At 43.7% G+C, this 15,413-nt stretch overlaps 1 protein-coding gene and 1 pseudogene across 2 annotated transcripts in view; both read left to right on the plus strand.

Annotated features, from left to right (window-relative positions):
• Nucleotides 1-3,228: 3,228 nt before the first annotated feature.
• Gm16490 lies at nucleotides 3,229-3,622 on the plus strand (annotated as a pseudogene).
• An 857-nt stretch (nucleotides 3,623-4,479) lies between these two features.
• Ube2d2a (ubiquitin-conjugating enzyme E2D 2A) overlaps nucleotides 4,480-15,413 on the plus strand; it is a 35,614-nt gene continuing 24,680 nt past the window's right edge. Inside the window, exon 1 of one of the 2 annotated variants that reach the window (NM_019912.2) lies at nucleotides 4,480-4,933. In NM_019912.2, coding sequence (NP_064296.1) covers nucleotides 4,910-4,933 — 24 coding nt within the window. In that variant the 5' untranslated portion in view covers nucleotides 4,480-4,909. The other variant, XM_006526120.3, reaches the window with a different exon arrangement.

Genomic DNA, 15,413 nt, shown 5'->3' on the forward strand with positions numbered 1-15,413 from the left:
GGTACAGAAAATAAGAGACTTAGGAGTGCTCAGCTCAAACTGAAACATACATATCCCCATCCCCTCCCCCCAAGGCTCAGGAATCATTACAGAAGAGGAGGCAGAAAAAGTCTAAGAGGCAGAGGCAGTGGATGACTACAAAGAAAACAGTGTCTTCTGGATACCACAGGAGCTACACATATGATCTCATAGTGTCTATGACAGCATCTGCAATACCTGGTCAAGTCCCAACAGATCAAATCCCAGCATAAGGAGGAATAGGCCACTAAATTCTACCCTTAGCTGTGGAGCTATTGACAATGGTTAGCTGATAGGAGATGGTAGCCACTGGTAAGGCAGCCTCTCTCCAGTGGAAGATGACATCACACATCCAAGGATATTTGGGCAGTTCAAATTGGTTTTGATGGGCTGGGGGTGGGGGGGTTGGGGGAGAAGGGAAAGACGGAAAATTGGATGGAAGGGGAAAGGAGAGTGAGTCTGAGAAGAGTTTGGAGAGCAGGCAGGAATATTTTCTTTTTATTTATTTATTTATTTATTTATTTTTAACTAGGTATTTTCCTCGTTTACATTTCCAATGCTATCCCAAAAGTCTCCCATACCCACCCCCCGCAGGAATATTTTCTAAACACATTGCTTAGCATGATGTAGTAGTTATGGTGGTGTGTCCCTTTAATCCCAGCATTCCAGAGGCAGAGGCTGGTAGATAGATCTCTGTGAGTTCAAGGATGGCCTGATCTACATAGAGAGTTCCAGGACAGCCAGAGCTACAAAAGGAGACTCTCTCAAAACAGAACAAAAACACTGTATACAATTTTCAAAGAACTAATAAAACTTTTAAAAATTGATAAAATGGAAGTAAAAGATAGAATGCAGTCTTCATTTTTCCCAAGAAAGCTTCTGTTAACCTAAAATAAATAAACAGTAATGGTTGGTATAGGGAATGTACTCAGTTAGTAGAGTACTTCCTACCGTGCACGAAACCCTGGGTATGATCTCTAGCACTACCTAAAAGAAAGATGGTACACGTTTTTACTTCTGGTCCTCAGGAGGTAGAGGCAGGGGACTCAGAAGCTCCAGGACATCCTAGGCTACACAGTAAGTTCAAAGCTAGCCTGCAATATATGAGATGTCCGGGGGGTGGGGCGGGGGGGGGAAGCATTGATAATGGTGTAATGATGGTGCAATAGGTAGTCAGCAATTAATCCTCATAAAGCTCTAGTCATGCTTCCTTAGCATAAACTAGACATGATGGTCCTGTATCAGAAAGGTATGCAAATCAGCATGGTGGTGCACTCCACTGACAGATGCAGGAATATCTATAGTTCGAGGCTAGCCCAGGCTGTCTCAAACTGAGACATCAAGAAAGGCAGGTGTGACACACATCTATAATCTTTGGTTGGATGCTGAAGCAAGAGGATCTCAGAGAGTTATTGTGATGGGTAATCTTGGTTGTCAGTTTGACTACATCTGGAATCAACTAAAGCCCAAGCAGTTGGGCATGCCTTTAAGAGATTTTCTTGGGGGCTGGTGAGATGGCTAGGTGGTTAAGAGCATGACTGCTCTTTCCAAAGGTCCTGAGTTCAAATCCCAGCTCAGGAGACAGAGGCAGGTAGGTCTTTGTGAGCCAGCCTAGTCGACCTAGCAAGTTGTAGAACAGCCAGGGCTACATAGTGAGGCTTTGCCTTCAAACCACACAACCAAAAAACAAACAAACAAACCAAAAACAAACAAACAAACAAACAAAAACCCAACAACAAAAAACTAACAAACAAAAACCACCTTGGAGAGTAGACAACCTAAGGGTCTTAGGAAGTCCCTGAAATTGACCAAATACATATGGCTGCCCCCCCCCCCCCCCAGGTTACATAAGGATTTAAAGGAAACAGACCAGCTGAGCTGCTTGGAAGAGGGACACCAGCCAAGATATGTATAAGAAGCAAAGACCCGTGAACTTCCTTGGAGAGATTCTTACTTGTAAAGATGCCTGCAAGTCATACAGTGAGCCCCAGAGCTGCCACCTCTGCGGTGGGCTTTCATAAATGCAGCTGACTCTCAGTCACCTCTGCTCCTGTGAGTGACCCCTCACCCGTACCCTTATAAATAGCCCCAAGGAAATACATTGGTTCACCAAGTACTTTATTAGTATCCTTACTTTGGTCTGTAGTCAGTTCCTCATCTAAAGTGAATTAAATGTCCATTAAATGTCTCCTACCCACATACCCTTATATTTAATAATAAAGCTGGAAACAGCATAACCCCCTGTCTTAGTCAGGGTTTCTATTCCTGCTTAAACATCATGACTAAGAAGCAAGTTGGGGAGGAAAGGGTTTATTCAGCTTACACTTCCATACTGCTGTTTATCACCAAGGAAGTCAGGACTGGAACTCAAATAGGTCAGGAAGCAGGAGCTGATGCAGAGGCCATCGAGGAATATTCTTTACTGGCTTGCTTCCCCTGGCTTTCTCAGCCTGCTCTCTTATAGAACTCAAGACTACCAGCCCAGGGATGGTCCCACCCACAAGGGGCCTTTCCCCCTTGATCACTAATTGAGACAATGCCTTACAGTTGTATCTCATGGAGGCATTTCCTCAACTGAAGCTCCTTTCTCTGTGATAACTCCAGCTGTGTCAAGTTGACCCAAAACTAGCCAGTACACGCCCCCCCCCTTTTTTTGTATCCAGCCTTTGAAAACAACTATTTTTATTTTAGCATCTCTCTGGGTAAAGGGTGTGTGTACATGAATACAGAGGCCAAAGGTGTTGGATCCCCTAGAGCTGGAGTCCCAGGGAACTGTGATTCTGAGGTGAATGTTAGGAACCAGCCTCTTGTCCTCTAGAAGAGCAATGTGTGCTGTGAACCACTGAACAATCTCTCTAGCACCTAGAAACAGCTCTTTAAATGTTCCCCAAGTGGGATCAGTAAAATACATGTTATTTTCTTTTTTTTTTTTTTCGAACTTACATTTGTGTGGGTAAGTATGTGCCCTTGTGTATACCTGTGCTTGGGTGTGGAGGTCACAGGTTAACTTGGAATAGGTTCTCTCCTTTCCTCAAGTTGGTCTCAGGGATCCAACTCAGGTCATTAGGCATGGCAACAAGTACCATCACCCACAGAGCCATCAACAGCTCCTACATTGCCTTTTAAATACAAGAATGTTACCATTAAGAACAAAATTAAAATTTTTTTCCTGACATCTTAGTGAAGCTGCAGTGGTCCACACGACTCCCTGAGTTTCGCCATGCCGCCCAAAGACGACAAGAAGAAGAAAAATGTCAGAAAGTCGGCCAAAAAGGACAAAGACCCAGTAAATAAATCTGGCGCCAAGGCTAAGAAGTGGTCCAAAAGCAAAGTTCGGGACAAGTTGGACAATCTTGTCCTGTTTGACAATCTCTGTAAGGAAGTTTCCAACTATAAGCTTATTACTCCATCCATGGTCTCCGAGAGACTGAAGATTCCCGGGTCCTTGGCCAGGGCAGCCCTCCAGAAGCTCCTTAGTAAAGGACTTATCAAGCTGGTTTCAAAGCACAGAGCTCAAATGATTTATACCAGAAACACAAAGGGTGGAGACGCCCCAGCTGCTGGTGAAGAACAGGTTCAATCAGCTGTGCATTTGAGAAAATAAAACTTTATTGAATCAAAAAAAAAAAAAAAAAAAGAACAAAATTAAAAATCTGACCTGAAGGCATTTTTGTGTTTTCTTTCATATTTCAGAAAGACCTGCACCTACAGATTGCTCCTCCTCATACAGGCCCTCTAACATACAGATTCTCTGTGACTGGCAGAGTTTTGTCTCTGGGGTCCACCCTTCTCTGTAAGGAGAGGTGATCAACCTTGCCACTTGCAATGAAACCTTGTCAAAAATCCTTCCCATATTTTCTCATTCTACACGGCACATTCCCTGATGCTAACAAGCCAGTGGCTGCGGATGGAACCCTCGAGTCCTGTCCAGTTGAGGTCTTGGTTGGGACCAGCAGCCTCAGGGCTCCCAGTGCAAGCAAGCTCTAGGACCCTCTTTTTCTGGGGTGGTGGTGGTGAGGCTGAAGAGTTGTGTGACCTTGGAAAAGTCCCTTTCTTTTTCATGGAAAGTGACGGTCGGATTAGTTACTTCCGAGTTTGATGGTGATTACACAATATGGAAAACCCGTGCCTTTAAGCATCTATTGATCTTCGAAGACCCAGTCACGCAGGGTACCAGAGGCTGCTCTCAGGCCTTGGCGAAGGGGGGTGGGGGGGAGTAGTGAGCATCTAGAACCCGCGCCTGAACTCTCGCGAGATTTCCTCCCACTGCCTCGCGACGTCATCCCCTCTGCGGCTGTGCTTGCGCCGGCGCCTGCGCCGGCGCGTAGGGTGCTCGCAGGGGCGGCCCGTATCCCTCCGCCGCTGGCGCGGCCCGGCCCTCCCTCCCTGGCCCGCCAATCCCGGCGCCTCCCGACCTGCCCCTCGGCCTGGGCCCACCCTGCGCTCCGGCGGCCCCACCCCGGCGGCGCCGCCCGCCCGCGCGTCCCTTAGTCCACCTGCACCAGGCAGGAGAGCAGGCTCCCCCCGGCTCCGCCACCGTAAGGCGCTGGGCGAGCCCGGAGCTTGGGGGCTCTTCCTCCCAGGCGGAGGGATCCACGGCGGCCGAGGAGGCGGCGCTGAGCGTACGAGGAAGAGGCAGCTACGGCGGCGGCGGCGGCTGTGGCAGCAGCGCATAAAGGGGCCGCCGCCGGGTGATGCGGTGACCGCTGCGGCAGGCCCAGAAGCTGAGTGGGGCCTCGGCCCTCAGCTCGTCTGATCCGCACTCCCGGGAGCTCCCGGTCTTCTCCGGTCGACTCGCGACCGCTCGGGCGGTCTCAGGCCCCCTCGCCCCTTCCCCGTCCCTCCCCCGTCCCCGTCCCCGCCCCGGGGGCCGTCGCCACCGTTTCCCACCATGGCTCTGAAGAGAATCCACAAGGTAAGCGGCCAGGGGGTTTGCGGTGGGCATGGGCCGCTGGGCGGGCCCCCTGAATAGGCTGCGGCCTGCACTTCCCGCGATCGCCTCCGCTGGACTCGCGGCGTCTGGTTCCTTCTGCCGGCGCCGGCCCCAGGGGGGCGGCCTTCACACCCCGCTCCCAGAGATGGCGCCCAGGAAGGCCCGTGCGCGGGGCCCTGGCTTAGGCCAAAGTTGCTCTTGTCCTCGCAGGCTCTAATCCCCGACGCCCTTCCAGGCCTCCCTCCAGCCTGAGACTTGATGCTCTTTAGGGCTATTGTCCGGCCGAAAAAGGGACTTGGGGCGGCGCAGGGGGGTTGGGGGGTAGGGGTGGGGCGGCTGGTAGTTGGGTGGCCCTGTGATCTGAGGTCGATAGGCTGCTCGCAGTCTGTCCCCCTACTCTGGTGCCCTCCTTCGAGCTGCCTGAGATCGAGGACATAGTTAGGCCGACCAGAGGGTCCATTTGCTCGCTCCATGACTGTTTTTCTTGAGTTCACTTAACTAACTCTGGGGCAGCTAACTGCTCCCGAAAGGCCACCTTAACTGGTCTAGAAAGTGGACTTGGAAGTCAGAGGTAAGAAAATGCCACACCGGAGGGAGGAGGGGATTAAGTGGAGAAGCGTTTTATTCCTTGGGGTTGGTGTATGTCGTCAGAAACTAACCCTTCAGTTTTGCAGGATTGGATCTAGTGGAACAACAACTGGTAGAGAGTAGAAGCCATTCAGTTAAGAAAACCGAACGTTGAAAACCGCCGGAGAAATTCCTTTCACAGACTTCTTCCAAAATGATTTTAACCCTGAAAATATATACTATGTTTGCTGAGACTTCCAATTTAGAAGGGATTTTACTCTATTTTTGGTTAGAAATAACTTCTTAATTCTTTTAAATGAAAGGTTATCCACTTATTTAATGATAGATTTAATACTATGGAGAACATTGGCTTTGATTAAAATTTAGCCCCTAGCCCCCCAAATATTAACTTCTTAGTATCACTTATGATTACTTTTCTTCCCTCTTAGAAATAGGAAGTTACCCACTGGTGAGTTTTGTTTGCTGTTTTATTTGGCTCCTCAGATGAGCGATATTAACTTGTATTAGTAAGTGGCTGGACCTGGGATAACCCATAAGGACCGATAGGGTAGGAATACAAAAGAATGGAGGTTGGAGCACAGTTCAGCAATCAATTGGACCTCATTTATTCTTTATTCAAGACTTTGTGGAATTAATTTCATTCCTTACTGTGAGTTAGCATCTTACCAACTTTTGTTTTCTTTCATTTCTTAGAACCCAGAGGGTAGACTTTAGGTAGTAAATCTTTTTTTTTTAAGATTTATTTATTATATGTAAATACACTGTTGATGTCTTCAGACACACCAGAAGGGGCATCAGATCTCATTACAGATGGCTGTGAGCCACCATGTGGTTACTGGGAATTGAACTCAGGGCCTTTGGAAGAGCAGTCAGTGCTCTTAACCACTGATCCATCTCTCCAGCCCAGGTAGTAAATCTTGTACTAAAATGAAGCAGGGTCTTTGCACAAAGAAGTTTGATCAAAAGAAAAACTGTGTAAGGGATAAGAACAAAGTAAGAAACATCTAAGTAACATGTATATGTATTTCTAAGACTTTAGTAGTCTTTATGGAGTCTAATGGAGCATTATCAATTTGAAATGGTATTGAATTAGACCTGTAAAGATTGCCCCCCAAAGCTCGGAAAGGGGAGTTTGGTTTGTGAAATTTTGTAGAGATTCTTTTTTTTTTTTTTTTTTTTTTTTTAAGGTGGAGTCTCACTAGCTCTGGCTGGCTTGGAACTTTTAACTATGGTGTAGACCAGGCTGGCCTCAACTCCATGACCCACTTGCCACTGCCTTTGAAGGGCTGAGATTAAACCATCAAGTTAATAGCTTTTAGAGTTTCTGTTAATATCTGTGCTATACAGACTTCTTCAGAGAGGGAGATGACACTGACTCAAAACATACATTTAAATCTTAGAATAACATTTGCCCGCCCAATATAGTTCCTGTTGTTGTGGGTTTTGTTTTCTCTGTGTAACAGCTCTGCCTGTGTGCTGGTCTCAAACTCTCAGATCTGCCTGCCCCTTTGCCTTCCCAGTGCCAGAAGTAAATGTGTGTGCCACCACAGCTTGCTCCTAGTGCTGTTTTTGAGTTAGGCTGTCACTGCTGGTGTTGATCCTGAGTGCTGGGATTCAGGCACGTACCATCACACCTGCCTTCACTAGACCTTTTTGTTTAGTACTAGGGATTGAATCCAAGATCTTCTGCATGCTAAGGCAAACACTCTACTACATTCTCAGTTCTTACAAATATTTTTTAAAAATCAGGTTTAGAAATGTTCATTTGACCTTAAAATTGTGGGTGTGTGTTTGTGTGTGTTTCAACCACAGCCCTCATGGGAGTGTGAGGATAACTTTGTAAAGTCTCTTCTTTTCACCTTTCCATGGGTCCTAGGAATTGAACTTGAGTTGTCAGGTTTGCCTTTACCAACTGAGCCATCTATCTATGTGATCCAAGTTTTTAATTAGATTTTTCTTAGATTTGTGCATTTCACTTTACGAATGTTTTGCCTTTACACATACATGTATGTGCTCATTGTACATGCCTGTTTGATGGTTGTGAGCCGCAATATGGGAGCTGGGAATCCAACCTGGGTCATCAGCAAGAGCAACAAATGCTCTTAACAGCTCAGCTGCCTCTTTAGCCCTCAAACTGTTTTCCTGATACAGGGTTCTGTTTGTGCCAGGCTGACCTGAAGTATGGGCACATGACCTTGATTTGTGCTCCTGCAGCCCCTACCTCCTGAATACTAGGGTTATAAGCATGTGCCAACCCGTCAGGTGTTAAGTGGCTCTGGGAATCAAACCCATAGTTCTTACATGTTAGGCAAGAACTTGGCCATCTGAACTGCATTCTTTTGTTATTGTTCTTCAAGACCTGGTGTCTCTTTGTTCTGGAAGTCCTGGAATTTACTCTGTAGACAAGGCTGATCCCTGAACTACTGCCTCATGGTGACACCATTTGGCTAAATTGTGTTCTTAGCTCAGTAGCTTGATTATATATATCTCCCTCCATCCCCATTTAATAACCTAAACGTTTTTGTTTGTTTGTTTTCAAAAAGATAAGATTTTTCTATGTAGCCCTGGCTATCTTAGAACTTGATCTGTAGACAAAACTGACCTCGAACTCAGAGAGATCCACCTGCCTCTGCCTCCAGGTGTTGGGATGGAAGGCATGTGTCACCACCGCCTGGTCCTAGAACCTTTCTTGAAGTTAAGTATGGCTTCACTTGTCTTAGACTGCCAGAGACTAGAAAAGCCCCATTTTATTTTTGTCAAAATTATAGCGAAAATAAAAGCAGAAGTCAGGTTTTTCAGACTTTTTGTGTGGCATATAGTTTACATTAAATGATAGGATTAATGGATATAGATAAGACCATTCCTGTCCTGTCCTCAATCCAGAGTATCTGTATTGGAATCCCAAGACTTGCTTGGTCTGTATTATCAGCCAGTCTTGGTCTTGAGTCTTTCCTATTGTCAAGTCTCTGAAAAGAAAAAAATTACTGCAATACCCCTTCAACTTCAGATGTCATGAGAATTCTTAAAATAATTTACCACATTTGACAGGAAGCATAATCTTACTTTGGGGGCTGGAGAGACGGCTCAGTGGTTAAGAGCACTGACTGTTCTTCCAAAGATTCTGAGTTCAATTCCCAGCAACCACATGGTGGCTTACAACCATCAGTAATGAGATATGATGCCCTCTTCTGGTGTGTATGAAGACAGCTGCAGTATACTTACATATTATAAATAAATAAATAAATAAATAAATAAATAGAATCTTAAAACCTCTCTGATTATATATAGATTTGTGTCTGAATTTGACACTTTTAGAAAATGCTTACATATTGGGCTGCATGCCTGCCTTGCTGCTGGGATCCTGGAGCACAGCTGCTCTCCCCAAACTCATCCAGATGGAAAGGTTCTGAGAGACTCTGCCCTGGCCACTTGCCCCACATTTAGTATTTTATTTTTTGAGACAGGATCTCTGTATAGCCTTGGCTAACCTAGAACTAGCTTTGTAGACTAGGTTAGTCTCAAACTCACAGAAATTTGCTCGCCTCTGCCTCCTGAGTGCTGGGATTAAAGGTGTGTATCACCAAGCACCCAGTGAAAAATCTTTTTTATAATTTGAATTTCACACATGTGTAGACTATCTTGGCCATATTTATAGCATTTTTTATTTTTATTGCTGAACATTGAACCAAGCCTTGTACATTCTCAACAGAAATCCTACTACTGAGCTATAGATTTCAAACCATGGAAGAATCTTTTAATGGGCATTATTTTAATGTATATCTTAAGAGATTCTTGAGCTGCACTTTGGGCAAAAGTTGCCAAAGAGACACATTATAAACAGTATAGTTCTGGCAGGGATTTTAATGCTGTGTGACTTGTGTCTGTGTGTCTCTGTGTGTGTCTACCTACACCAAATGACCTTGGTCTGCTTTGTTTGAGGTTTTCTGCTGACTTTATAGGTCTTTAGCTTGGGTTTTGATGCTTTGAGTGTTTTCCTCTTCTAGTGCCACCCCCAGCCCTTTTCCAGTTGGCTGCATCTCATCTGTTGTGGGCTAAGAAACCAGATCACGGAGCTTATTAAAATTGTGTCTAAAATAAGATCCAGTAGGCTCTGAGTGAAGAGGGTTTCATGTGTTCTGTGAACTGTATGGGGTGTTTTGACTGATCAAAGACCTTTTTTGCTTCCTGTTTTTCCTTTTATCTTTAGTTATAACTATGCAGGGTCCTCGTTGAAATATAGGCTAATTTCTCTGTTTTTGAGAAGGGTAACAAGCTAAATTTTTCTCTGTATAGCCCTGGCTGTCTTGGAACTCACTCTGCAGAACAAGCTGGCCTCGAACTCAGAAATCCAACTGCCTCTGCCTCTCAGGTGCTGGGATTAAAGGCGTATACCACCACTGCCTATCTGGCTTACAAGCTAAATTTCTTGATTCCTTGAGGAGTTCAAGATTGGCAAAAGATGATAAGAGCTAGGTGTGAAGCTCAGTGGGTAGAGCGCTTGACAGCATGCAAAGTCCTGATTTGATCCCTAGCCTCTTGTAGGGTTCTTCTAAAGTCCCAGGACTGAGAAGATCAATTACATATTAAATTTAGATTAGCCTAGGATACATAAGATTCTTAGTAAATAAATGTGCAAGCTAGGATACTTTTTTTTTTTTTTTTTTGGTTTTTCGAGACAGGGTTTCTCTGTGTGGGCCTGGCTGTTCTGGAACTCACATTGTAGACCAGGCTGGCCTCGAACTCAGAAATCCGCCTGTCTCTGCCTTCCGAGCGCTGGGATTAAAGGCGTGTGCCACCAACGCCCGGTGCTAGGATACTTTTTAAAGCCCTGATAATGCCTTGGATATTTTAGTTATGTCTCGCTATTTATAGTTTAAGGTTTGTGTGCATAGTTTTGAAGCAAAGTAATATCACTGTATATCTATATCTAAGGCAAAGTTCTAAGGCGCCAAAGCAAAGTTCTTAGTTAAATAAAAGTTTTGAACTCAAGATCAGACAGGTAACTAAAGTGAGCAAGGATAACAAGGAAGCTAGGAAATAGGCCATTTGCCTCCTATTTCTCTTTAAATGTTATTGCCAAGATCTGTGGATCTATTTATTTACAGATAATTGTGTGTGGTGTGTGTAGATTGGGTCTTGGCATATATTCTCTTTTGGTGGGGTCTTACTGTATATCTTTGGCTGGCTTGGAACTTAACAGAAATTTGCTTGCCTCTGCTGGGATTAAAGATGTCTATTTCCTTTTTTTTCTTTCTTTTTTTTGGTTTTTCGAGACAGGGTTTCTCCTCTGTATAGCCTTGGCTGTCCTAGAACTCACTTTGTAAACCAGGCTGGCCTCAAACTCAGAAATTCGCCTGCCTCTGCCTCCCCAAATGCTGGGATTAAAAGCATGCACCACCACACCCGGCCCATGATACAGTTTTTTGCAAAGTTTCTTCACCTCATAAAAATCAAAAGATTTTTTAAATGGGTGTAGGCACAGCTAAATTGAGAGATAAAGGCAGGAGGATTGTTTGAGTTCCAGGAGTCTGAGACCAGTGTGGAAAACATATTAAAAACCCATTCTTTAACTGTATTTATGAGAAATATGGAGTATTGGAAGAATACTTTTTTTAACTAAGAAGTGTACTCTTTTTAGTGTGTGTCTTTGAGTGGTAAGGGGTAGTTTTGATAGTTTGCAATTCTGGATATTATGATCAAAGAAAGATGGCTGCTGAAATATCCTAGGTAGTTCCCAGTACAGGAATTCCTAACAGATGGCTGCTGCTGACTGAAGTATTACCGTCTTCATTTTGGAAATGAAGGTGTACACTTGTGGTTTTTTTTGTAAAAATAAAGTTTTGATGGTTTTTTTTTTTATTATATGTAAGTACACTGTAGCTGTCTTCAGACACTCCAGAAGAGGGCGTCAGATCTTGTTACAGATGGTTGTGAGCCACCATGTGGTTGCTGGGATTTGAACTCTGGACCTTTGGAAGAACAGTAGGGTGCTCTTACCCACTGAGCCATCTCACCAGCCCTTGATGGTTTATAATTTTTATTATCATTATACATAAGTACACTGTAGCTGTCTTCAGACGGACCAAAAGAGGGCATCAGATCTCATTACAGATGGTTGTGAGCCACCATAATGGTTGCTGGGATTAGAACTCAGGACCTTTGGAAGAGCAGTCAGTGCTCTTACCCACTGAGTCCTCTCACCAGCCCATGTATAATAGATACGTAATGCTAGCACTGCAACATATTTCAAGGTTGTTACTTGACAATGGACTTGATTATAAGCTGAGGGACTAGAGAAATGACTCCGTTAAAAGTACTGACTACTCTTCCAGAAAACCAGGGTTTGATTCCCAGTAGCTTATATTATCTGTAACTCCAGTCTCAGGCACATACATGATACACAGACAAAACACACAACATTAAAAAAAAAAAAAAGGGACATAGGCTGAATGGAAAACTGAGTTTCTTTTCTTTTTCTTTTTGATTTTTATTACTTTATATTAGTGTTTACCCTACACTTATGACTATATAGTCTACCACATACATATAGTACTTGTGGAAGCCAGAACAGTGTCTGATACCCTGTAACTAGTTAGCGAGTGGGAGCTAGGACTCTTAATCATAGAACAACAACCAATGAGTCCTTTTGACTCCAGCTCCCTGAAGATACTATAAAAATTTCCTTTGAAGCAGAGCAGTAGTGGTACATGACTTTAATCCCAGGACTTGGGAGACAGAGTTAGGCTAACCTGGTCTACAGAGCAAATTCCAGGATAGCCAGGGCTATATAGAAACTCCATCTCAATAGTAATAATAAATTTCCTTTGAATTGAATTGGGGGGGGGGTTGTTTTTTTGTCTGTCTGTTTGTTTTTTTGAGAATTGAATTTTTTTTTTAATTTTCCTTTTGGAATGGTAACAATATCAGAGATTGAACCTAGAGCTTCAGGTGTAGGAGGCATTCCCTTTGCCACTGACCTACCCCTAGCCCTTTTATTGAATTCTATATTTGCTTTTTTATTTTTAGACAGTATGTCATTCTGTAGCTCAGTCTGGCCTTTAACTCTCAAGCTTCGTAAGTGCTAGGATACAGGCATGAGCCGTCATGCTTAGCTTAATTGAATTTTTTTTTTCTTTTTAAGTTTAATTTTTGGGCTGGGTGTTGTGATGTATGCCTTAATCCCAGTATTCAGGAAAGAGGCAGAGGCAGGTGGATCTCTGAGTTTGAGGTCAGTTTAGTCTACATACTAAGTTCCAGGATAACTAGGACTACAAAGAGAGACCCTGTCTCAAAAGAAATCCATCCGTTCCTCCCTTCTGTAACTGTAGATCAGTCTGTCTGTCTTTCTTTTGTTCTTTCTTTTTAAGATTTATTGTATTTATATGAGTACACTGTAGCTGTCTTTCAGATACACCAGAAGAGGGCATTGGATTCCACTACAGATGGTTGTGAGCCACCATGGTTGCTGGGAATTGAACTCCGGTCTTCTGGAAGAGCAGCCAGTAACTCTTAACTGCTAAGCCATCTCTCCAGTCCCTGCCCCAGCTCTTAATAATGACATAGAGGCATTTATTTATTTATGCTTTTGGCTTTAAGCTAGGTTTGCTCTCAACTAGCTTGTAACTCAACTTGTTTATATTTTGTTTGCCACGTGGCTGTTTAACTCTCAGTTTCATACATCTGATTTCCTCTGAGTCTGGGTGGCAAAATCCCTTGAGCCTGCTTCCCAGAGTCCTCTCTGCCAGATGTCCTACCTTTCTAGTCTACCTTTTACTATAGTTCTTTTATTTTAACCATTGAAACGGCATCTTAGGTATGCAAGGAGGGGCATAGACACATCTTTACACAGTGCATATAAAAAATTATCCCTATAGCCCCTCCTTTCCTTTGTCTCTTTCTTTTTTCTTATATTTCAGAGACAGGATTTCTCTATGTAATAATTCTGGCCTCAAATTCACAGCAATCCACTGTCCTCTGCCTCCTGAGTGCCTATGTCCCACCCTGCCAGCTTGTCTGTTTTAACATAGGGTTTCATGTAGCCCATAATCAGCCTCATACTCAGCTATGTAGTCCAGACTAACTTTGAGTTCCTGGTCCTCCTGCTTATCAACTATGTAGTCTGTACCAGCACACCAACAACTTCACTGGATTTTTTTTTTTTTTTTTTTTTGGTTAATTAAAAAGGTGGTTGTCCTAAGACTTTTTTTTTTTTTTTAAGATTTATTTATTTTATGTATGTGCCCTTCTCTTCAGACACACAAGAGTGCATTGGATCCCATTGCAGATGGTTGTGAGCCACCATGTGGATGCTGGGAATTGAACTCAGGATCTCTGGAAGAGCTCTTGACTGCTTAGCCATCTCTCCAGCCCCCATGTTTTGTTTTTGATGCAGGATCTCAGTAATTTGCTCAGGCTGGCCTAGGACTCACTATGTAGACCAAGCTGGTCTGTGATAGCCATCTGCCCCCCTCTGCTTCCTGAGTGCTGATGCTAAAGGTGTTCATCTTGTGCATGTGTGGTGCCCCCAGCGGCCAGATGGGGGTATCAGATCCTCTAAAGAATGGATTTACAGTTGTGAGCCTCCATTTAGGTGCTGAAATCCCAAACACAGGTCCGTGAAAAATCAGCTAGGTGTTCTTAACTGTTTAGCCATCTCTCTAGCTCCTATTTTTGTCTTTTAGACAGTCTCACCATGTGGCCTTGGCTGGCCTGGAACTTATTAGAGATATTCCTGCTTTGGCCTCGTGAATGCTGGTATTGAATGGGTGAGCCATCATGCTGGGCTTTATTTATTTTATGTGTTTGTGTCCATTTATCTATCTGCTTGTAGGTTTAAACATGTGAGTGCAGATGCCCAAGGAGGTCAGAGATGTTGGAATCCCTGGAGCTGGTGTTTTCAGTTTTCTGTCACCTGACATGGGTGCTGGGCACCAAATAGGGTCCAGTCTCTGCAAGCCCTCAGTAATACAACATTTAATATCCACAATTTTTAATAAAGTAACTGCCTGGTTAGCCCTTGGACTTTTTCATTTGTTAAACTTTTATGAAAATTTAAAACAAATTCAGACCTACAAAAAGTGCAAATCTTGTACAAATATTTTTGTCTTGTTTTGGGGGTTTGTTTTTTCTATTTCTAAGAAATCTGCTTGGTTGATGCCATGTCAATACCTAGTTTTTATTTTATTTTCTGAAATAAGGTCTTATTACCTGTGCTGGCTCTGTTGCAGAGAATGATCTCAAATTCCCATCTCTCCTGAGTGCTGGAGCTATGGGAGTGTGCGTGTCTCCTTTAGTTTAGGTTTTTAGGTTTCCTCTGTTAGGTTAAGTTGACGTTCAGTTGTGCGTCCCTGCACCTGTCCAGGTGCTGGATGATTTGTAGAGTTGGCTGCTTTTCATTGCAACCTGACTGTTGATATATTATCACCTTGAACCATTACTGATGGTTGCTTCAATCATTTAAGGTTATAGCTCCCATTATAATATCTCCTGTCTTATAAATGCTTGTGAAACCTGTTTGTAGAAAAAACAAAAAACAAAACTGGCTGCTTAAAACATAATCACACTTTCTCATATGGGCGTCTGAGAATGGCTCCTGAGTGCTGGGATTATGTATCACCATGCCCAGCTCTAGCATTGTAATTATGTGTGTGTGTTTAGTTAGGTGCTCATGAGCACTGAGTGTTAGGGGGTTGGGAACTGAACTCGGGAGCTCTTCAAGAGCAATGCACTTAACTGTTGAGTCATCTTCCTAAGTTCCTTTAATAAGAGTGCCTTCTCTTAAATGTAGGAGGTCCTGGGTTCAGTCGCCATCTTCAGATAAAAGTTATGCTAAAACATTGATTTTTGTATTCTCTCTGTCTGTCTGTCTGTCTGT

Source organism: Mus musculus, chromosome 18, assembly GCF_000001635.26.
Source record: "Mus musculus strain C57BL/6J chromosome 18, GRCm38.p6 C57BL/6J".
In the NCBI taxonomy this organism is placed as follows: domain Eukaryota; kingdom Metazoa; phylum Chordata; class Mammalia; order Rodentia; family Muridae; genus Mus; species Mus musculus.